This window comes from Homarus americanus, unplaced genomic scaffold (genome assembly GCF_018991925.1).
Source record: "Homarus americanus isolate GMGI-L3 unplaced genomic scaffold, GMGI_Hamer_2.0 scaffold34360, whole genome shotgun sequence".
Lineage (NCBI taxonomy): Eukaryota > Metazoa > Arthropoda > Malacostraca > Decapoda > Nephropidae > Homarus > Homarus americanus.
Window position 1 is genome coordinate 1,349,018 of NW_024739403.1, and position 25,018 is coordinate 1,374,035.

Below are 25,018 nucleotides of genomic sequence, written 5' to 3' on the forward strand. Positions count from 1 at the left end.
TAAGGTAGACCATATCAATGGTAACGACGAGGGTTGTCTTATGGATACTGTAACCGCCAGTCAGGCGGTTAAAGGATATTTAGACTCGTGACGTTGGACACAAACATTATAATTCGGTCAAACCTGTTGAATACAATTCATTTAGTTTTTCAAATAAGTCATACATAGGCACTCCTACATAAATGTTTAATCCAATATATATTTACATAACAATCATGGCTATGTAATTTGTCTAATCTTAACACTACACTTACAATGAGTACTCAATTTGCCATATTTCTCAATTGTCACACTGATAAAATGTTGCAATGGACACAGTCTACCTGTGTACATAATAAGTACTAGTTAAACTTACGTGTTGAAAGTCTAAAGAGAAGCCAGGGTAGGTGTTGACTCTAAGATATGGGTAGCTATACTGAAATGCCCACCCTATAGCCTGGCCCCCTGGCTGGTCAGCTATGGTTGAGTCAGGTGATTATAATTATACATAAACAAGCTCCCTTCACACGCGCCAACCTCCTTCTGGGCCTCTCATCTCCACTATCTTCGTACTCTCCATACTGTATACGGGCAGACACACCCAATAAACATGACATGACTTACAGCCTAACATAATGTTTGTTTATGTGTCATCCTACTCATTGCTGCTTGCGGTAACAGATACCTATACTTCTTTACTTAGTATGTCCGTCATAGCAATGTGTGAGTGAGTACCTGGGTAGTGGTGTTGGCTACGGGAGGGGGGGTAACAGTTTAGAAAAGACCGGTTACAGTAAAGTGAAAAAGCAAACGTGTGATACGAAAATACATTTGAGGAATTACAGTAGAAGTTTCCTCCTTCACTAAGTATTATAGTCATTTATTGTAAATTTTCCTTGTGCAGAAATACAAAGCAACGTCCACCTCAGTATAAACCTATCAAGATATGTGAGAGAGTTAAGGAAGGAACCGAGGCCGGGAGAACTCAACACACCCGAAATGATAAAATCGGTATATGACTGGCCATCACAACACGTTGGAAACGGCTCTTCTTTGCATAACTTCTTCACTGCTTGTTCTGGGCTTGTGTCTGCATTCATGTTGTTATGAGATGGTGGTGTAATTGTGTGAGGGTTGTGTCGTGTAATCCAGTAATCAGGGGGAGCTCGTATTGATATAATTATGTGGATGGTGTGTTGTAAACTGCAGTAGTAGTCACGAGAAAATCAGGTTAATGATAAGTAGTGCGTGTGGTTTGTTGATATGAGATAATATAAATGTGTCCAGTTCAGCATTAGTCATGAAAACGTAGGTGTGATGCCTCGTACAGTCAGCCCTAATGGTCGTTTGGCTACATGCTAGGCAGGTGATCATGCAGGTGTGTAATCAGATGATGGGCAGGTGATTAGTGAAATGGCCAGCGGGGTTATCCATGTGTGTGGCGCGGAGGCACAGTGTCACCCTCCGCCCAACTCCCTCACTCAGCCTCGGATGTTTCAGACGGAAATTTAGAAGCAAACTATTTGTTCAGAAATATCAAAACAAACACCGAAGTTAGTTTCTTTCATGTCGTTGCCCTGGTAATAATATAAATACAGACAGGAATGTTGAGTTTAATGAATAATGCTACTTCGCTTCATCTTTTATATGCATTAAAAGAACATATTATTTATTCCACACATATTAAATGTCTAAGACCTATCTTTCCCATTCGTTCCACTTCATTACACCAGGCAGGCAGCTGCTGAAGAAGTAATGCCAAATTTGATATACCATGAGAGTGTCTGAGCAGCTCCAGCACCCATGACCCCATCATGGCAACTCCCTTTTACTCATTCATTTCAAATGTAAATCAGTTTAGAATGTGAGTTCTACTGTCTGGTGGTATCGGTTTCATTTCTGAAATTCCATGTGTACTAATATTTGACCGTGGAAAACTTAGCCATTTTGACTCCACTACACTACAAAATTTGGATAATGACCATAAGAGAACGAAAATAATGACCCCAATCTACCCTTTTAAGTTCGATTGCTAATGTTTTCTTACGTCAATTGTCGCTTAGCAACCACAGAATGTGGCAAGGTTTTACTAATCCGTCTGAGTCGACCTCTCCTGGTTTCATTTATCATGTTCATATCATGTGTCATTGTTTGTTGCCTTGATATTACATTTTTTTTGCAATTATATCTACGCTCACTTCAGCCAATTACTACAATACGTTGATAATAATTTCTGTAGCCCTTCCTCATATCTTGAAACTTCGAATGTATTTGCATTACTTATCTCAAATGCCATTCTACTTTGGCCCGTAGCTGCTGGTACTAAGACAGATTCATAGTCTAGGATCAGTTCAATTAGATTTCTTATTGCCTGGAACGAAATTAATAAAATTTCACTTCATGTTCCATAGTTTGCTCTTTGTCCGTACCTCTATTGCATAAAAATGAACACCTTCATTATCTGAGGGATTCCTTACTGAAAGCCCATACTTTGTAATACTTTACAGGATTTACTGTTTTACTTTGAAAGTTTATGTGACTCGCGTAAGTGAAACTTTGGGTGTGTGGTGTATTTACATACAGTATAGTGCATGATTGTGCCAACCACACCTGTGTACACGGTGACTGTCTTGTGTTGATTGTGGTGTTGACGGTATGACGGTAGATATTAACACGTGATCACAATACAACCTCTGTTCTTTCTCCCACAGTTGGACTCACGGGCCAAGGCGGACATGACCACCACCCTCATCCCTCTACACACCAGGTGAGTTTCAACCACCACCACCACCTGGGTCATGCCTCCCTCAGGTACCACACCTTCCACTTTTGTATACCTGACCTCCACGTAGGCCATACCCTTTTGTTCACCTCTTCCACACCCGTATATCTGGCCACCACCTTCACTCCACCCAGTAAGTACCTCCCTGTAAGTTGGTGTGTTCTTCCAGGGGGGTCTGCCTGTCCACCACCCCCCCCCCTCCCCCCTCACTGAGTAAAGGTTAGTGGCCGGAGCAGCGGAGCGAGAACTGGTTGAACAACCACAACACCTCACTTTTTCTTAGTGAGACGTGCATGACGCATTGATCAACCAGACTAATTTATCCTTGGAATTACTCCTTAACTTCATGTTATCATCATCATCATCATCATCATATTTGTACCCTCAATATTTTGTCTTGGCTCGCCCCCGCCTGCCTCCTGAACATCTCCAAACTTACTAATTCCATTTAACCTTCTGGTGGTTGGTCTCAATTTAAGCAAATAATGAAATTCCTATTGTGATGCGTATAAGGGATATTAAGTAGAAAAATAGTAATGTAAAAAACCCTTTTGGAGTATTTGCATGGCATCAATAATGACAACAATGGAGGGCTACACCGAGGTTTTCACAGGAATTACTTACTAACACATAGGTTGAAGCAAGCTGTATATTCAAAGATGGACTGATAATTTTATAAGGGGGTAACCAGATTTCCACCTCCAGATAAGGATTAATGAGTATTTTGGATAGGCATAAGTTAGTAATAGTTAGCCGTTTATATCAGTGAACGAGCGTGATTATCAGGTGGTTGCAATGATCGAAATCTTTATTAGAAAATGGTGAAGCCAATTTATTTTTATTCATCGGACAATAGCTACCCCCCTCCCCCCTCCACCCCACCCCGCCCTTCCCTTCCCTCCCCCCACGCTCTGGGCATGTGGGTTCTCCAGTTATTATTGTATCTTTAATATCGAGACAAATTTTCTCATAAAATGGTGATGTTTGTTTTATGCAGACTAACGAAAAGTAACTGTTATCAGTACGATAATACATAGCATTTTTTGGGAGTCGTAATTTAAGTACTCTTTTTACATTTATTTCTAAAAAAAAATTAACGAGTAAATGAATAAACTTTATCTGAAAAAGTAATCCAAGATAACAGAAAACTTTGAGCTTATGTCAAATTTGAATTTCTTTTTGGCGCTTGGCACTTTTTTATTTGAGTAAATAGGGTATATGAAACAAAAATAATATTTGAAAAGTCGTTAATGGAATTACATCGCAGCGCACAGTAAGGGGAGGTATGTTAACTCCTCTGTTGTAGTGGTGGTACAGTATACGTCTGGTAGAAGAAACGATGCATAATTTGATTAAGGGATGTGGGCAGGGGAGGGGGTGTGTGAGTGCCAGCTGGAACAGAGGAGCTGGGTGCGGTGTGAAGCTGGTTAAAAACGAATAGACTAATAAGCTGGGTGCAGTGTGTAGGTGCTTATAAACAATTTGTATTAATTCGCAAAATTGTCATGAACATAGGTTGATAATGTACCTTCAACTTCACTACTTCTTTTTTCCCGACTTAGAACTTACAATTTCTCCACGTTAAACTACATTTGCCAATGTTCAGCACACACAAAATGCTTATTTAGAACTTCGCGCAGTCCCCTCGCGTGTTCACCTGAATCTAAAATACATCCTATTTCTGTGACCTCAGCAGATTTAATTACATTAGTGTTAATGGCAGTATCAATATCAGTTACGTACTGTATATAATACATAGTAGAGGACCGAGCCTTGGGATACACCACTCGTAACTTCTGCCCATTCAAATTTTGCACCGTTAATATTGATCCTCCGTTTCCTATCCGTTACCTTTGCCCAAATTGGGTTTAGAATTTTGCCCCTATACCATGTGCCTCAACTTCTCTTATTGATATATCGTGTGAGATTTTGCCAAAAGCTTTGTTAAGGTCGAGGTCATATTACATCATAATGATCATTACCACTGTTAACTGCCTCAAAAACACTTGGAAAATTAAGTTAAGAGTTAATTTGCCAGACATGAACGTTTTCTGCTAAACCAAGTTGAGTCATTTTCAATTTTATCTTTCCCAGGGTGGTTACAAATTGAACCTGCAATCATTGCTGCCAATAATTTTCTACAAATGATATCAAACATATCGGTCTGTACTGCTCGCACTTGATTCTACTAGGAATTGGAACACCCTGCACTGAAGGATTGGTTCTATTATTTTAGTTACTTTTCTGATCAATCGTAAACGGCAGGTCCAGAAAATTGTAAAGCTAGGAAGGAGTCAGTCATGGTTGATGCATTTTGAACTTAGTTGTACTGTTAATTGTAAATAGTGCAGGTATACAAATGATGCCCAGCAGTAAATAGATTAAACCAAGGGAAACACAAGAAAGTCGTTAAAGGCTTATTTCCATTTATATTAGTATAATTATTTATATAGACAGCAATAATACACCAAATATGACTCATGATCACAATTCACCAAAGTTGCTGAGTAGTTATGATTAAACTGTTAATATGAAACACCTTAAGCCATACTTATGCTGGTCCTATGAAGATGAATATTGAAATATGTATATATTGACCCATGTCTTTGTCTAGAATTCTTGTGGTTAATGATAAATCAACTGAATTATTTCACAAGTGTTTTGACTTTTGAGTGTGGCAAAGAATTTATGTAGATAAGGTCGTACTTGGGGAGGTGTTACGATTCTCATAATCCTATATCAATATTTTTAACACGATAAAATAAAACAAACTTTTTAAAATGGATCATAACTAAGCTCGGATAGCTGAAATGTCCAATGCCAAACATTACTGTCTTCCTTGTTTCTCCTGTACAGTACAGTATTTCATTCAATTACATAAATAATGATTGGTATATTTTTTATGTAATGTATCTCATTCTACATTATTTTTGTGAGAAGTAAAAAGATATGGTAATCAAATGTGGCGGGCGTGAGGTAGTGAAGTGTGTGGGCGCCAGAGAGCAGCACCGGCCGGTCAGTGAAAGGAATCAATGGTGTTGTTGACATTGTGGCGATACACGTGCGTGTTTTGAGGTCTTACGCGCGTTGACCACTGTTTTTTGGTTCGTGGGTACTACGTTACATGACAGGTAAGATCAATGACAGGTATTCATTAGGACTCCACTAGCAGGATATTACAGACATTCAAAAACAGTTTACTCGTTCCGCCCACCTCCAGGGCCACCTTCCGCCCGTTCACCCAGCCTCCCCCGCTCCGGAAATGATACCTCCTTTTAAGTGATTTTTAAGAAACTAGATGTATTTTACTTCTTTTGGACGTAATTTTTATGTCGGCCTATATAATATATCGCATGCTTTTCACCTATCTTAAGTTGTTGGGAGCAGTAGTGTACAGTAATTTGATTTAACACAAGTAGAAAGCTCAACAAGTTGTTTGTGGAAGGTAGACGGAGCAGATGAAGGAGAGGCGGTAGACGGAAGGGTTGTGACCAGATGACATTATAACATGAGGGAGGGAGATAATCATAAGAGGAAGGGAAGGAGAAAAGATAATGGATATAAAAGGGGGAGGAGAAATATGAAGGGCAGAGGTGTGAATCAAGAGGCAATTTGAGAATGAAGGGAATGGGGAATTACCCCGTATTGGAAAGTTGTTGAAACTATGTATTAAAAGTTGATGGAAAGGGAAGGAATACAGTGTGACAGGAAAGAAGGGCGAATAAATGAAGACATAGGAACAATATAAAAGGGAAGGCAAGACTGAGGAGATAAAGAGGAAATCGAGAAGGTGGACAAGGTAATAGAAGGGAATTATGCTAGATAGGAGGGAAGAAATGTAGATAAGTGAAGGGATGTAGTATAGATAATGTAGACAACAGAGAAGGGAAGTAAGTAATTGAGGTGGGAAGGTTGAATAGGAAGTAGTGTAGATAATGTAGATAACAATTAAATGAAGTAAGAGTAGAGAAACTGAAGGAAGTAGAGATAACTGAAGGGAAGTATAGGTAGATTAGGTAACAGTGAGGGGAAGTAGATTAAGTGAAGTATATTGGGGAACAATGAAATAGGTTAAGTAACAGTGAAGTAGATTACATAACATTGAAGAGAAGTAGATTAGATAACGGAAGTAGATTAGGCAACAGTGAAGGGAAGTAGATTAGGTAACTGAAGTAGATTTGGTAACAGTGAAGTGAAGTAGATTAGATAATAGTGACATGAAGTTGAGGTAGATTACACCATGAAGGAAAGACAACACATTCTGGTCATGTAGTGGAAGGGGAATACCATAATAGAGCATCTCTTAGAAAGACTACTCTATAAAATAGGATTTCAGACTCAATCCTCCATTTTTGTTATTTCTATACACAAATATTTAATCTTGATTATTGCTTTCTGCTTATGAGTAAATTATGAAAATGTATTGTGGGAGCTTTGTTGCTTTTGCATAGTTATTACTAAGAAGTAACAGATAGGCTATAGTATTTAGAAATAGTATTAGGGCTACAGTATACTAGAGGTGCTGGTTTTAGTTGCATATAACTACATCTAGTTTGGGGTTAATTGTTTTACTAACCTGCCCCCTGCAGCACACGGCCCACCGCCTCTGTTCAACGGCCTCATACGCTTAACTTGCCCAACCGCGGCCACTGCAGAGCGGGGTGGACGGCAACCATTGGGCCGCCACCCCACCCACTGCCTCCACCACTACTACCATCACTTCCACCACAAATGTATCAGCCCCTTCAAACACAAACTACCTCTGTCGACAGCATAGGCTCCTGCTCACTTGACGTCAATGCTACAGGCACAACCTCACCTGCAACCATGGGTGAGTACATGGAGCTGGGGCATGTGGGTATTAATAATTAGTAACTCAAACAAAATGCATGTACTAAAGTCTGTATTTTGTGTTACAGTATAGTTGTAGGAAGCTTTAGTTCATAGTTTACTTACTGTACTGTACTGAACTGTACTTTTAGTTGTTGTTGAGTTGAGATACCTGTACAGTACTGTACTTTTAATAAATAAGCATGTTGTTGCTCAGTAGTGTAGTTAAGAATGTTGTGTTTACATTTCCTGTGCACTGTAGATTTATTATCCAGCTCAGAGTGATTTAACCAAGATGATCAGGAAGTAAGTAGAGAATTACTGCATTATTTCTGACATGTATTAAACACAGGTATTTTAAGCTTGCCCGATACTTCATAAGATACCTAGAAGACTTGTCGTCATATCCCATTATGATTAAGTACTGTACTTCCATTGCTGTTCATTGTGTTCTATCAAAAAGTGTTTTGTGAATATTTGATAATTTTATATACTGTACTGTTCAGGGTTGAGAAATTTTACAACTTAAAGATATATGAACTGTCACTGTTTATCTTTTCTTTTCTTTTTTCTCTCAGGGCCTTGTCTACTGGGTATCTAGTACCTGTATACAATATTTCGAGTGCTAGTGAATTCTTTAGAAGAAATTGCCCTTTTGAGAAAGAAAAGATCAGTTATTATTATTATTATTATTATTATTATTATTATTATTATTATTATTACTATTATTATTATTATTATTATATTTTTTTTATCACATCTTTACAGTACTGTCATATCCATTGCCCACCACACACAAGCTGTTAATCAGAACCAGACTTAATTTAGCATGTAGAAATCTTGATACCATATGAAAAGTATTAAATTTTGGTGACTTTGACCTCATATTCATGGTCACCTTGGATTTGGGTCATAATGTGCAGGGTGGAAAGTTGGTCAGTAAATTACATGAACTACTTTTACTTTTACTTTTATCCTCTTCGCCACTGATCGGCTTGTTAGCCGCTTGGGCGATCGGTCACGTCTCTTTTCATTTATATTCTTCACCAAAAGATCGGCTCGCTAGCCGCCCAGGCGATCGGTCACGTCTCTGTCACGCACTGTTGGCAAATACTGGGCATGCACCGGCTCCTGAATGTACCTGAACCCGCTCCAGTGTTGGTCAAGTCTTCTCTTGAAAGAGCTCACATTCGGTGCCATCACAACACTCTCTGGTAGATTGTTCCAAGAGTTTACAACCCTCACTCGAAAAAAGTTTGCCCTCACGGTTTCTGGATTCGGCTTCTTCAATCTTGAGCTGTGACCCCACCAGCCAGGCATCCGCCAACTCCAAATAAAGACACTCAACTAGTGGTACCCCCTAGAATGCCCTCACCTCAAACTAGAGGTCCCCCCACCGTCCTGTAGGCCTCGCTAGAGCAAGTTCAGGCTCCAATCTCTCCAGGTAGCCTGTGGTGCCGAAGTGCTGACACCAGTTGGTAAGCCCTCCTTTGAACATTTTCAACCAACCCCGGTGGTCCCTAGCATATCTCGGGGACCAGATGGGGTGACAGTACTCCAGATGGGGAAGCACTTCACTCCTGAAGATCGTCACGAGGGACGGACCGTCTAGATATCTGAACGACCTTCTAATAAGACCCAATAATTTATTTGCCTGATTTACCTTCTTCTCACAATGGCCCGAGAACTTCAGCTCATTGTCAACATACACACCTAGGTCCTTCTCACACAGTCTCAACTAGTGCATTTTCTTCATCCCGTTGGGACATATGATACGCTTCCTTACTGTTGGTACGCCCCAGGTGCATCCTCTTACCTTCGTGACATTGAATCTCAGCAGCCATTTCTTCGACCATTCCTGGAGCCCACAGAGGTCCTTCTGCAGCTCTTCACAGTCCGCTTGGTTCTTAATTTCCCGAAATAACTTGCCATCATCGGCAAGCATGGAGGAGTGTACAACGTCAGGCATGTCATTTATGAAACAAACAAACAACAGCGGGCCCAATACACTACCCTGCGGTACCCCACTTGTTACAGGTACAGATGACGATTTCGTGCCATTAATCACCACACATGCTTGCGGTCATGTAGAAAGTCTTCTATCCACGCAAGGACATTTCCCCGAATTCCGTACGCTTCCAGTTTGATTTTCAGCCTTTCGTGGGGTACACTGTCGAAAGCCTTGGCAAAATCTAGGTAAATATTGTCGATATTACCACCCCGTTCTAGAATATGGGTCCAAATATCCAATACCTTGAGCAATTGTGTTAAGCAAGAGCGCCCCGGCATAAAACCGTGTTGGCAATCTTTTACAAGGTTGTTTCGTAGTAGATGTTCCATCGCGGCATCTCTGATAATACTCTCAAGTACTTTACATATTATGCTGGTCAGGCTCACCGGTCTATAGTTGTTCGTGGAGTGACTATCGCCCTTCTTGAAGATAGGACTCACATAAGCCACTTTCCATTCACTGGGGACCATTTGTTCATCCAGGCATTTACAAAACAGAATCTTCAGGGGCTCTGCAAGCTCGTTGCACAGCTCTCTTAGCACTCTAGGATGCACCATGTCAGGTCCGGGACTCTTGTGGACCTTTAGCCTGGACAGTTTATTTCTAATACCCTCTTCTGTGAACACAATGTGGGTCAGTGCTGTGTCGAACCGTCTGTCCTCAAACGCAGGAAGATTAGTTGCATCCTCTCTTGTGAACACTGAGGAAAAGAAGCTGTTCAATGCCTCAGCTTTATCCTGGTCAGAATCTGCGTAACTACCATCTTCAAGCCTCAGGTCTGATACTCCTACTCGCGTTTTCAATTTCGACTTTGCATAGCGGTAAAACGCCTTTGGGTTTGACTTGACCTCGCGTGCAACCAGCCTTTGGAACTCCTTTTCAGCCCTCCTACACTCTATCTTTGCTTGGTTTCTGGCTCTTGCATACATCCTCCTGTCTTGCTCATCGTTTGACCCAACCCACGTCTTGAATTTCTGGGTTTTCTTCTTAATTTTGTCGACCGCCGCATGGTTCATGTGTAGGGATCCCCTCGTATTCCTAGAAGCACTGGGTTTGGTCTTGGGTATATATTTATCGATCAAATGGGTCATTTTACTAGTTATGATATTCAGCGTAGTGTCTGCGTTCTTGTACCTTAATAAGTCAGGCCAGTTGATACCCCTCATCTCTTCCCTCATCCCATTGTAATTTCCCTTGTAATATTTGCACCTTGGCCTGGCCTTATCTTGAACTAGGTAACAGTTAAATCTGAATGACAACACTGTATGGTGACTGGTGCCAACTGGGGCAAGGTGTTCCAGTTTGGCCACCATACCCTCCTCGTTTGTTATGATGAGGTCAAGTGGCTTGGGTGTTTGCTCCCCTCTGTAATGTGTCGGGTCTCTCACATGTTGGAACAGAAAATTATCTCTCAGAGTTTCTACAAAAAGAGTAGCAGGATTATTCAAGTCATTCGGGGTGGACTCGTTTCTCCAGTCGATGTCGCCATAGTTAAAGTCCCCCATGATAAGGAGGTGGCTGGGGTTGAGCATCGCCGCATTGTTTATTAAGGTTCTTAAGTTCCTTTGATTTAGTGGGCCACAGTTTGGGGATCTGTAGATACACCCGACGATAAGTAAGTCCCCTCCCTTTAATTTAATTTTACACCACTTGGACTCTTCAAAAACATCCTCTCCCTGTACCCTCGCCTGGCTGGCTCTAAGGTCTTGCCTAGCGTAGATAACCACACCCCTCCTGCAGGATTCTTGAGTTAGGTTCGTAAATGAGTCATATCCAGCAATACTGAACTCACATTCCTCTGGGTCGATTCTCCTGTTCTTGTACAACAGTTCTACAACTCCTACAATATCTGGTTGGTGTACTCTTAGTAGTGTTTCAAACTCCTCCCTCTTATCAAGGAACGTGTCAGTATTAGTGTACATGACATTCAAGCCAGAATTTGTTCTCGGTAACGTCTCTGCTCTTAGTAATAAACCCGCTCCACCCACATTCTCAGAAGCTGCAGCATTTGCTAAGTACACTGTATTTTGCAGGGTGTGGTTAGAAATGTCATTGTTTACACGGCGCTCGTTCCCTCCTGTCCGGTAGGCTGAGCTGGTGCCGCCTCCCGGGTGGGGGGTTGAGTGGGTGGAGGGTGCACTGCTGCCCCCTGGTCCTGTGTCGGCACACTTGTTTCCACTACCCTCCCCCTGAGTATAACCCATGTACACCTGTCCCCGTTCCTCCTCGACTCCTCCCTCTTCTGCTTGAAGTCCTGCAGGTGCTTCTTGTGCTGTTCCCTCTGCATTACCGTGCGGTCTGGGTGAATAAATACATCCCGAAATGCCTCGCTCCTTGCTAAGTTTTTTGCCTGCCGAATAACTTGCCATTTCTCCTCCTCACTCCCTAGTGTGATCCTGAGGGGGCGAGGCTTATGTTGTGATAAGAGACATTGCCACCATAGTCTGAATTGAGTAAGGTTTTTGAGTGACCTGTTCTCACATTGTTATGAACTAATGAAAAGTCAGTAAGCTGGGATTGTATCCTGCATATAAGAATTACATTTAGAAAGATTTGGCTTTCTTCCTTTGTTTCAAAATTACTAAACCAGGAAAATCTTTCAAAGAGGGTGGTAAACAGCACAAATTTAAAAAAAATAATTTGTTACCTGTGTTCAAGGTGATTATTTTCATGAACTGTGAGATCTCAGCACGTTGAATAATCCATGACAGCTCACCAGTGTTGTTAGGCTTGATATTTTAGTGGCAGGATTCATTATTCATGAGAGTAACCCAACTATCAGTGTAGCTCTTTGCTTTGTTACATAAGAACCTGTACGGTATCAGTGGATGGTGAACTTTCTTATTCATCATCTGCACTATTATATTATTATTCAATGTGTATTCATTCTGGTTTTGTCACATGGTTTATATACTGTACTATACAGTGTCATGGTGTGGTGGTGGTAATCGTCATATTCCATAGTATTTAGTGATTTGATGGTATAAGTCTCGTGTTTTTTGCAATTGCATCTAATGAATTCTGGATGAGAGTCTGTTAGTTCGAATTTAATTTTATTTGTGTTAAGGATCATCCTAATACAATACCTGTGCACTTAATAAACTCAGCTTACAGGTATCGGTCAAATGCTGCTGTGATAAGAGACATTGCCACCATGGTTTGAATTATGTAAGGTTTTGGAGTGACTTATTCTCACATTGTTATGAATTAATGAAAAATCAGAAAGTTCGGATTGTATCCTGCATTTAAAAATTTTATTTAGAAAGATATGGCTTCCTTTGTTCCAGAATTACTAAACCAGGAAAAGCCTTCAGGGGGTGGTAAATACAGTAACAGAAATTGCAAAAGATTGTCTCAATAAACAAAAGGAGCAGTCGACTACATATTTTTCCCAAAAAGTCTTAATAATCTTTGTTTAATAACCTGTGTGGCTAGTTACATAGTGAGGTGATTTTTAAGCCAGCAACATCTAGTACAGTACAGTACTGTGGCCAGATATTTCTCAGTGTATAGATTGGCTTATGTTAACAAGATAAATGTATGCCAGATGAGGGGACTGGCCCAAGGCAAATCAGAGGATATTTTGTTAACTGGGAAGTTGTTGTTCTGGCTTTGAATCTCAGGAAAGATCCACATTAGATGTTTATGCTGGATATCCCGCTTCTGCTGTTATGAAGGCTGCACATGATACTGTGTGCATTTTCAAGTTTATTACAATCTTTTTTAAGTTTGTTTTTGAACATACAGCTGTATTAGAATTGTTCAAAGGATTTGAATGCTGGCTTTTTTAATTGGGTTATTCAATGGACGCACTTAGGTTGTTTCCATAGCACAGTAATTTATATTATTTCCCATAAATTATTTTTCTATTTTTGCACTGGAGTTTCCTGGTAGCCACTGTGCTTTTCACTTGAAGAATGTATTAATCTGCTCAGCTATTGTGTCCTAAAATACAAGCACCTTTGGTCATAAGGTGGTAATTGTGCTGTGATATCGCAAGTTGCTCACCTGAGCTGCTTAGTAAAACTTTGCATTTCAGTGCCACAATTTTTCTTTTCAAATAATTTTTTTTTTTACACAGTTACGTTTAATAATGAATTGTTGAAATGCATTACCCGTATATGTAAAGGGAAATTATATGTATAATTTGCAAAAGAGCTTAATGATCTCATTCGATACAATAGTTGGTGTTTAATGTATTATCTTGTGATAAGTACCAGAGCTGCTCACTTATATGCAATAAACATTGCATGGTTTAGTCTTCACTGTATTAATCATTCAGTATGTGGAAATATTTGATATATGTGGTAGTATTTGACAGGTATGTTGAAGTATTTGGCAGATATGTGGTATTAATTGAGATATGTGGTAGTATTTGGCAGGTATGTGGTATTAATTGGCAGAATTTTTTTAATTTTTATTTTATTTTTTTTACAGGATTAGCCCACCTGAGCACAGGTCACTGACCCACATCAGGGGGGGATATAATATTAATAATATTAATAATAATAATAATAATAATATAAAAAAAGATTTAAGTTAAAAAATAAATACATATTATAATAATAATAACCATAAATAAATACAAAAACGAAAATATAAATAAAGAATGAGAAACGATATACCCGGTACAGTATGTATGTTATGTTGTCAAAGTAAGAGAAACAATTGAAACCCTGCAATTGTGTGTAAATGAGGCAGAAAGTCAGATCAGGAACCTGTGACTTGGTCAAAAATTTTTAGATGCCATATGGCTGCAGGGTCTACCATTAGACAACACATTATGCTTCCAATATCTTCCCAGGCGGTAGTACCTCCCTGTTTGATATCTGCCTACTACCTATTTGGCAGGTATGTGGTATTAATTGGCAGACATGTGGTAGTATTTGGCAGGTATGTGGTTGTATATGGCAAGTATGTGGTATTATTTGGCAGGTATGTGGTAGTGTTTGGTAATACAGTTACGTGGTACTTTTTGACAGGTACTGTATATGTTAGTCTGGTAAATCTTAGCGTCGCAGGAAAGTGATAAATACTGTGATAGCCAAACCATTAAAAAATATGTAGGAAAAGGTGAGATAACGTATCTTATCTTATCACAAATGTTAATTGCACTGAAGCAAATTTTTTTTGATCCGTACGACTTTAATATATATTTTGGTACAGCATTTGGATGGATGCTTCATTTGTCATTAGCAGCATGGTGGCACGTGCTGCGTTTCCACATGGTGCACTTTGTTTTACGCATCGTGTAAACGTATTTTTGAAGTCGAAAGGTAAGTTTAGGAAACAGCGCATGAGTGAGCTCAATGACGTCGCCCCTGTCATTTTGTACGTACGTGTTATAAGTGACATTTGCTTTGGTGATATGGTTTATCCTCCGGGGTGTGGGTAGCGTTGAAGCCAGTTCAGCCCACCTAGGAATTTATTGTTAGTTGGTTATGTTAACCGTGTACGGTTATAACTTGTGCTGGTATATAATTTTTAAAGGTATGAACTAAACACCATTATTTCAGTCGCAGTAACTATGAGCCCATGTTCAAAGGCGTGTCACTGACGGAAGTTTCATTGCGTATCGTTGTTATTGTTTATTTTTATGTGTGAGTAGATCACATTTCCCTGTCTGTACATGCGCCCGTGGTCGCTGATCAATAAATGATTACTGTGTGTGGCTGGAATGTAGGAATGTGTCAGGTTGGGAGTTAGTGCGCACGCACGCTCCCATGTAGACCCTTACTGGTAGCTCCCCCCGCGTGTGTACGCTGGCTGGCCGTCGCCCACGTTGTCTCGTGCTTCCCTGTGTTTGTGAGTGGTGACGTCATGCTTGTGTGGGAGAGAGTAGGTGATGTGTGCTGCAAGTCCTTCACTCTCGCCTTTGGTGTTTTCTCTCAATATGACTCTTCCTTGTCGTGTAGTTGTTTAAAAGTTTAGTTTCACAGTTGTCTCATACCTGATTTTTTTGAAGAATGTTTATTTTTAAGATACAGTCTACTGAAGATTTGAAGATGACACGAAAATAATATATGCATTTTTTTGTACAGTAAATGTAAAGCAAATGTAAAGACCAAAAGCATGCAAACAGTAAAAATAGAGCAGCAGTAGCCTTCAGGTAACAAAGTTGCATCCCGTAAATTAAAAGGCCAAAGTGACGTTCCATGGATAGCTGTCAAGGGGAAGGCACACCCTGTCACGATGGTGTTAGTATTAAGCATCTTAAACTTGTACGAGTTTAAACTAACTTTGGGCGAGAGACAGTGTCTTGGTGCACCGTAAATGCTCAAGAATTAGAAGAACTAGGGTGTGATGCGCAAAATGCAGGAATTTTACATTGCAAAATAACGGGAATGTTTGCAAGATCATTTAACGTAAGATTTAAAAGAGTGTGGGTGACCAAGAACTGGTCATAAGCTGAATAAGAGCTGTTTAATGGAGCAAGTAACTTTAAATGTTGTTTTGTAAAGATAAGACGCTGAGGGCTTACATTATTCTGGGCCTTTTTATGATATTGTACTGGCGGGACGATGCCACAAGAACGAGTCCGAGTCCGGTGAGGTCTTACTCTGTAGGAAAATTAATCCTTACCGGAACCCAAAAACACGGCAGGATATGGTAATTAACTTTGGCGGGAAGTACAAAATTCATAAAACAATGTTAACGTCCTGGTCTCCAGACTTGTGTGTTTTTAGTAGATATAAGTGACGTCCTGGGGAGAGAAGTGAATGTCTTAATTTTTTTTCACAGTGCGTTTTGATTAACCCGAGTGTAATGGATAAGTAAGTGCTCACACGTTGTGCGTGAAAAGATGGCTTAATTGGTCAAACATAAGTCCTGGGAACTTGGATCCTATCTGATTGTTTTCCTGTAACAGTTACTCTGTCCTTAGTGAGGATTACAGTGAACGCCTCTGCTTATTGGTACGCAGGGAGTGATATTAATTTAAACCAAATAACCAACCATAAATGGATTTTGCCGTCTTGAGTCGCCACAAAAGCTGTTAAACTAATAGGATTTATTGCTAATGCGGACAGTGGGCAGCTGCTACCCAGCTCTTTCAGATGAATGGCATGTTGACCCGCTATATAACTGTTGTCTTTGAATTATTTCTCACTGGTAATTATCAGTTTTAATTAGCATGTTACTAAAAAAGTCGCTCAGTATTAACAGCCTGAAACACAAATGCATTATGTACAGCCGAAATAACGGAGTGGTGTTTTACAGTAGTGAAACCAGCCTTTTATGGTATTTTTGACAACATTAATTTTGCATTAGTACTATTCTAATCTCCATGTAAAAAATCTCTCTCTCTCTCTCTCTCTCTCTCTCTCTCTCTATATATATAATTATATATATATATATATATATATATATATATATATATATATATATATATATATATATATATATATATATATATATATATATATATATATATATATATATATATATATATATATATATACTGTATGTGTGTATGTGTGATTAAGATCACTCTTAACTGATGTAAATTAATAAAGTAAAATATCTGGAAAATCGGGTTTAATTTCCGTGAAATGTCAGATATTTCCTGTATAAGGGGTTCAGGGGCTTTGGGAATAGTACCCGTCTGTTCGTCTTGATATCTTGTGAGTGCGATAACAACAAATAAGAGATGGCGATAGATGAAACTCGGTACGTGGATGTAACCCATAAGATCTGGGACGAGTTTGATAATTAATATTTCACCTTGGTGTTTCAGAAAGTTGATACATTTTGCCCATGACGACGGAGATAACCAGGACTATCTTTTGTTTAGATAAGTTAGTCACACCACCCGTGCACCCTGTGAAATTCTTGGATAAAGTATGTAACTGAAAGATACTGTACTCCAGTTGATTTAACGAGCGCTCTATAGTACGTAGTTGAGGTGTGCTGATGTAGTTAAACCCTGGCTTGTTTACGAGGTGTAATAGTATGTATCAGTTACGGCAAGTGACGGCCATGGCTTCCTTCTGAGAGGTGAGAGTGACGCCTGTCTGCTGCTGTGAAGGTTCTTGTGCCATACTTCTACTGAACCGGTGACTCAAGCCCGCCACCTCTGCTGACGTCCCGCGTGAGTCAGTGGGACCCCCTCACTCCCGCCCCGCGCTCCTCCCACACCCCACCTCCACGACCTGGCCACACTCCTCCACACCACCACACACGCACTCCTGCACTTCACCCCACTCCTACCCCTCCACGTCTTCCATCCTCCACACAAACAACATCGTTTGTCAGGTGCCAGGAAAGTATTGTTCACAGATGAGTTGTGTTTTTTAGTTATTATACCTCAGGTGAACCCTGTGATGGTTCTCTTAAATTTCTTCCAGGTTCTGAGGAATACCTCCTCCTAGGCACTGGCAATGTTATCCAGTATCTTGTGTGGTCACTGATAACAAGTATACATCTAGTTCTAGGGTGTCTACTGTCTGCTTGTCGTCCTTTAAAGGGCCAGTAGTACCAGTCGTCTTATCTTGCTTCAGATATAGAGGGACTTTTCCCGTCGTAATATTTTGCTCCGGCTTCTCGGTGTCTTTTTGTTAAAGTATTTCTTGAGTGGTCATATTTAGGGCTCTCGTGTACGCTACTGGTCAGTTTACACATTTTTTTTCCTCTGGTGGTATTTTCGTTGATGGTTCTCTTAGCGCCATGTTTCATCCATCTTGACGTCCTTCCTCTCTTCCTTGACTTCCGCAGCACACATTCCTTTGGTGCTGCCTCAAGGTTTTCTTTTCTTCTAAATGACCTCTGTGGCGTCTGTATATGATATTTCTTAAAATATAGTAGCTCCCTTTTATTCTTTCCTGTACTGGTAGTCACCGTGGATGACATAATAAGTCTCCTTCTAATACTTTAGATCTGTTTTCTCAAGATTTAATTCACCTCTGTATGTAGTGGTCGTTGGCAGGAGTAAGTTTTTCCCGATATGGACTCTGTTTACCAATACCAATTCAGTCACGACCAAATATAACATCTTCTGACACTTGTGGGTTCAGTTACATGATATATGAATCTGAGGTCAAGGTATTCCTCTCCATCAACTTTTTGGTAAGATTCGTCCAATCTATTGTGTCAAGGTTAAAATATTGCATGGTGGGTACTTATAATACAGTTGCTGCCCAAGTGACTCTGAAGGTCTACTTCTACTACTATTATTACTACTACTACTCCTGAAGTCGAGTCAGCTCTGTAGCGTACACCTATTATCACTGTAGTATTACTGTAATTTGTTTTATCAGATCTCACCAAATTGATTCGGAGGATCCCATTTTTTGTTACTGTTAGGTGTTCCTTGACAGACAGTAGCACACATTTTGTAGCTCTGTCCTTCCTGAATGTTGGGTGAAACTCTACAGTAGTAAACAATATTCACCTGGCGACACATCGTCTCACGAGTCCCAATGACACAAAGTTGTTATTGTTAATCTTCATACGCGCACAACTCTTTAATTTTATGAGCAAGGCTCTTGGCATTTGTTTGTCACACTTCAAAGTCCCGATCTCTATTGTTGTCGCCATAGAATACTGTCAGCCTTCAGGGGCAAGTAAAATCTTTCTCGTTTGTCTTTACTACGCCATATACATTATTTACAGGTAGGTCGCCTCTTACCCTCACTAACCTGACTATTTGACCTCTTCTTCAACTGAACATTCTCACATTGTTACTTGTTGCGTAACTCAGTTTTCCCATAGTGCAATGGTTATTTTTTATGTGGCGAATTGTCAGGTCGGGGCAGATGTCAGCATTGCTATATTCTGTCGTACTTGCTAAAGGTTTTAAGCTGTCCTGTACTATTCTGTGGAACTGGTGGCTTTCAATAGTTTTATTTCTTGTTTATATAGGCGTTTCATACTTGTGATACGTAACACATCTAGTGGTTAATGACTTTTCTCAGTATACCGGTTTTTGTTCATTCGATTCTCCCTCTTCAGTATTGTTGTAGGTATACGATTTTATGGATATTAATTAGTTATCAACAAGTTACAGTAATGCACATAACATAGATGGTGTGTGATACGAGAAGATACTCGTTTTGGGAGATGTCGAGAGAGAGAAAGGGCATCATGTGTGTAAGCAGGTGGTGGTGTGTGCCCACGTGTCTTCAGACCCACCGGATGTACCACCACCGCCCAGGGCCAACCTTACCACACCCACCCTCACCTCAGCACGCAAAGAAGAACAGTTAGGTACCTTCACATGTGAGACTCCGCCTTGCACTCCCAAACATATATGCACTTATATTATATTTACCCTGTCTGGTTGAGATAACATGAGGGCGGTGCCTGAGATACTGATAAACCCTCACCGTCACCATAAACATCGTCACCGGCCCTCACTGCTGCAACTCAACCTGCAAGTTCCCGTACTCCACATGTTGCTCTGCTCCCTGTAGCTGAATAATCCACCACATGGTTTACTTATACACCTAGTAAATAATGGGTTCAATAATATGTTCCTTTCGTAACCAGTTTGAATTCAGGGTCATAGGTTGCTGACTCGTTGTTTTTATTACGTTGACAATGGGAGTGGTTCGGTGAACAAGTTCTGGTGTACTGGACGATGGTGGCTGAGAGGAGCGTAGCCACACCCATCAGTGTTGGTGGGTTCAAGGTCTATAGAATACTTGGATGGGTTAAGGTGTACCAGAACCTAACGCGACCCTCGTAGTTTAGGACCCCGCACCCTACACCCAAGATTTCCGGACATACGCAAGCGAAGAAACTTGAATGAACTCGCGTAAAACTTTTATTCTTATTTGCAACAGGAATAGTACAGTAAATATTAATTTATATTGGCTTTTACACAATTTGATACATGTGTGATACATGTGTTAATGACTTCAGGTTATTCTTTGTGTAATTGTGGCGGTTGTATCAGGTGATGCGACACACTGGCTGTGTCGGTGGTTAGTTTAGACACGCGTCCCGTATCACGTTACCACACACTGCAGCCTCACACTGGTCACACCGCCAAAACCACAGGCTGCTTGTGTATGAAAAATTTAATTCTTTAATAGTGTACGCATTTTGAGACACTTTACACAACTATATGACTTTATATTTACGTAACCAAAGTTAACAATCAAATCTGCCATTGTAACCCGGTTTAACCTTGCCACCTTGGTCAACACAAACCGTGAAAATATGTTCTTTCCGTAGCTCTCTCCCTATTATGTCTGTGCACGGTTTTATATAATGTAAAGTTGTATTCATCTTGGAACTGACTGGAAAACAGTAAATTGATAGTCATTCTTGAAGTGTTATATCTATACTGCCGTAAATGATAGTCACCGGGTCGCTGCGGGATAGTCAAACATGATGGCGGGTTATCTCTATCTGGAGTAAGGGTCATGATTGTTGGTTCTTAAGTTAAGGTTACTTTCGGAATGTAGAAATTTGAGTTTTTTGTTTATATTTCAAGTTTTGTTTCTACCCTAACAAACGAATTATGGGGATATACTCTAAGCTAGTCTGTTTGGAGTTGTGTACAGTCAGCTGGCCGACCATTTACAAGAAAAATTACAGATGCAATTCATTGGTCGCCATTACCATGTAGCAACACTGGCACCTTGGTCATAGGTAGAGGAGTGTCGCTGATGATAAAAGACCGAAGGTGAAAGTCGCATGTGGAAACTAGTTTGCTGGGAGTTACTAAGTCATCGGGTTGCAGTTGTTGTGATATTAATAATACAGCCATCACAGCTCGCAAACTCCTATTGTGCCACTGCACACCACACACCAGCATCCTCTAGCTCTTAAGTGTTGCCTCTGAAGGTGAGTAAGGCTGGCTACGCTCACTAGTAGGCTCCACAAACACGCAGCTTTACTGCCACACTTGAGTGAATCTTGTTATATCTATGGAAGCACCGAGGAGTGCTGATCCTGTTACATGTTGAGTTCAAGGACTAGCTCACACCAGTACATGTTATCCCCGACACCATTTAGGGAAACCTGAATGGACGCCCAGTTTATTCTGTTTCTCTGCGAAGAACGACACCTGTGAGATGGGAATGTGACACATTTGACACCATTGTTAACTTTTATCTTGTAAATGCAGCGTAATTGAAAGAAGACTAAATATTAGTATATATCTGTGTACAACAGGTATCTCATCCCTCATATATTTCACATATATGAGATTATATAAATTTAGTTTTCCTGTAATTTGGGTCAGAAGAAAGTTTTTTTTACTACTTGGCTCTTTAGTCACCGTCAAACATTATGTGGCAGCGTCATAATTTTCCTCACCACATCCCTGTGTAACTTTTAACTCTGCACCTGTTAAGATGATAATGTTTTGTACACTGTTAACTGAAGTGTGATGGTTTCATGTTACTCCGACCGCTACTACTAGTGGTTTGGGTTTTGTTTCCGCTCCTATGTATTGTATGTATATCTTGTGTCGTCAAAACACCCCTTCATTGACAACATATTCGTTTGACACTTGGTGATTGCTTGTATCAAGTGACAGAATAAAGATTATATTGGAAACAAGATTGGAAACTTAGCAGAATTTACTATTCGAAAAATTTAGCCGGCCAAGAAATTTGCTGTTGTAAGTAGCAGAGGGATTGCCATGTGTGTAAGGCACCGTCTGGGCTTGTATCCTGTGGTAATATTTAGTATTTTATGAAACCTGTGTTTCTTTTGTTTCAACAGCGTATGTCACTTACTTCTACATATTACTGTGAGACTTAAGGTAACAATTTAACAACTTTAAATGATGACTTGACTTGCTTCTTGTAAAATTGGTTACCCAGTTTATATCACCCGGAGGTAAGAAGTTCCAACAAAAAACACTATTAAAAAAAAGTATCCTACATGGTTTGACAACCTAGCTGCAGACTGTGTTGTACATGCTGTATGCGTGGCTTAGAACCCCATCACGTATGTTGTACGATAAACTGTGCCGCCATTAAAAGATATTGTCTGCAAGGAAGGAAAAGGGGTGTCTCACGTAGCATCCCGGATGGGAAACGTTTGTTACCACAGTTTTGGTCTGTACTGCAATTGTTAAAAATAGCTGCAACACGTAATGTCTGCCCCCTTGAACGTTATTAATACAGTATACGAATTTTTTTTTTTAGGAAACTAAGTATTACTGGTGGAAAAATTGAGAGGTGTAAGAGTCAGTCGTATATGCAACAGAACTTGACGCTTTTGTCAGCGTGTTGAAACTTAAACAAATATAAAATTTTCGCTGTAACTATGTCCATGACATTTAGGGTTTCACTTTTTGCTGGCCCCTACAAGGCGTTCTCTTCGACACCAGAAACAATAATTATTCATGCCCGCTTTGGAGACGGTAGAGCTGAGCATTGTAAAAAGTACTTGGTAAGTTTGATGATATTAGTGCTATTCACCGTGCTTTTGATAAAGTTCACCTGTGTTAATGCAAAAACGTGTGCTGAAATCAGGTGGTTGAGGATATGTGAACCTTCCAAATTATTCATTATTTTAACAAGGCTGTATACTGTATAGCATCACTATGGAGTACTCTTTAATTTTACGGTGTAACTATGGCGTGCGGTCTACAAATATCTGCACTGGCGTGCTATGTACTACTTATTTACATTATAGACTGAGATGAAGAAAAAAAATAATAGTGATTTCCTACTTTTAGGTTAGGTTTGGTTAGGTTAGGTTAGGTTAACCCAACATCAAGTCAGGTTAGGTCAGGTTCCTGTAAGCCGCACGCTATAATAGGCACAATGAACGGGATTGACAACACGTGTACTTAATAGTTGTGAGGGCGGGCAGGTGTAAGTGAAATGGGTAATTAGGTAAACCGAGGTAATGTTGACATGAGTTACTGCTAACCCTTGGTACCCAACACCTTCTCGACTCTTGCTTCTCTTTCACCAGGATTGCCGCATTTCATAGTAAGGGTGCCCGGTCAGAATCCCAGCAAAGAACAACTCGCCAGACAATTTCTCACTGGAAAGAATCCCACAACCGCAATGACAGAAATTGGCAAAACCGTACTAGTTGTGTACGCATAGTCTGTTAGGTTAGTCTTCACCGCATAAAGTAGGACCTCACTTCTTGGAATGCGTCGACGGCTGTACAAGGACCACGCCTCCAAGGACCACGCCACGCCCCCGCCAGTCTCATTGCCCGTGTATCGATCATCCTCACCCCCCTAGTTCGGCAGTGGTCCTTCCCCTCTCCCAGTGGATCCCTTTGCGCCCCGCCCACCACGCTGCGTGCATCGTAACACGTGCTCACTCCCCACAGAAACTCATGTGTATGTTGCTTATCTTGTTTAAAGAGGGAGGAGAAGGAGGCATCATGTAGTTTGGTGAAGAGAACGGCACCAGGACAGTGTGGTATTGGTGACATGGTCTTGACTCCGAGTCCCTCCCTAACCATCACCCCGCTGCCGGCGCACGACCACTCGTCCACCAGTACCATTCACTATACTAACAAACCTGTTTCTTCACCATCACCCTCCTGTAATTCACATTGTAGTTGTATAGTGTAGATTGCATGTTAATGGAAACGCCCTGTGTGTGCCTCTCGGGTGGATACGAGGAGTCCACTCTCCTGGGAGCTGAAGCAACACATTATCATTTTCGGGACTAAAGTATGTTAAGTGTGCCATGTTTACTTAAAACTAGGTCACACCTTGCTGTCTGGAGACTGGAAGTGTTGTGTCCTAGTTGCTTGGTGTTTCCGTGAGCTAGTCGTGAGTCTGAGGTTTAAAATATCCTATCTGGTAACTCGCGTCAAGAAAGTTGACTTGTACATTAATTTAAATTCGTTCATATTGAAAATGCCAACCATTAAACAATGCGAAATAAATATTTATTTCTTTAGTGCATTTCACAAATGTCAGATTTCAAATAAAACAGTTGTTTTATAAAGAGGAAAAAAATACCTAACTGGCAACCGCTAGAAGCAGTAGGTAAAATAATCGTGATCCGTGGGACAATACAAGCCAGTCCTCTATTGACTAGCGAAGGGGAGGGTACTACGACTTTTCCAATGGTCAGTGCTTTTTTTTTTCCATCTATATGTTTGTGTGTGTATTGATATTGTGCTTTTGGTGATATTGAATTAATTTATGGAAAGTTAATGAAAGTGTTAAGTGAGGGACGTGTCTTAACACCGGCTCATGGTCACTGTAGTGACTGAATGGTCATGTGAAGTTGTGTTTAGTCGCCGCTGATCTTCAGGTGTGACGATGGTCCGGCCTATTGTCTCCTTGTTATACTTGTGTATCGTCTCCCACGTGTAAGTTCTTAGGGAATTTTTTTGTAGCAGTTATTTGTTAATAATTAATTTAAAACTTGAGATATTCTTGTGCGAGTTTATACGACAGGATAGCTATAGCAGGGAGTTTTTTCATGCACCGGTGTGCGCATGTCTCAGGTCCTGCTCGCAGCATCCCGTAACTT

At 40.4% G+C, this 25,018-nt stretch overlaps 1 protein-coding gene across 1 annotated transcript in view; it reads left to right on the top strand.

Moving 5' to 3' along the window:
* LOC121874696 overlaps positions 1 to 25,018 on the top strand; it is a 72,764-nt gene that overhangs the window by 22,506 nt on the left and 25,240 nt on the right. The window contains exons 4-5 of the mRNA XM_042378948.1: positions 2,691 to 2,746; positions 7,351 to 7,592. Of these exons, the coding sequence (XP_042234882.1) occupies positions 2,691 to 2,746; positions 7,351 to 7,592 (298 nt within the window). The remainder of the gene's footprint in view (positions 1 to 2,690; positions 2,747 to 7,350; positions 7,593 to 25,018) is intronic.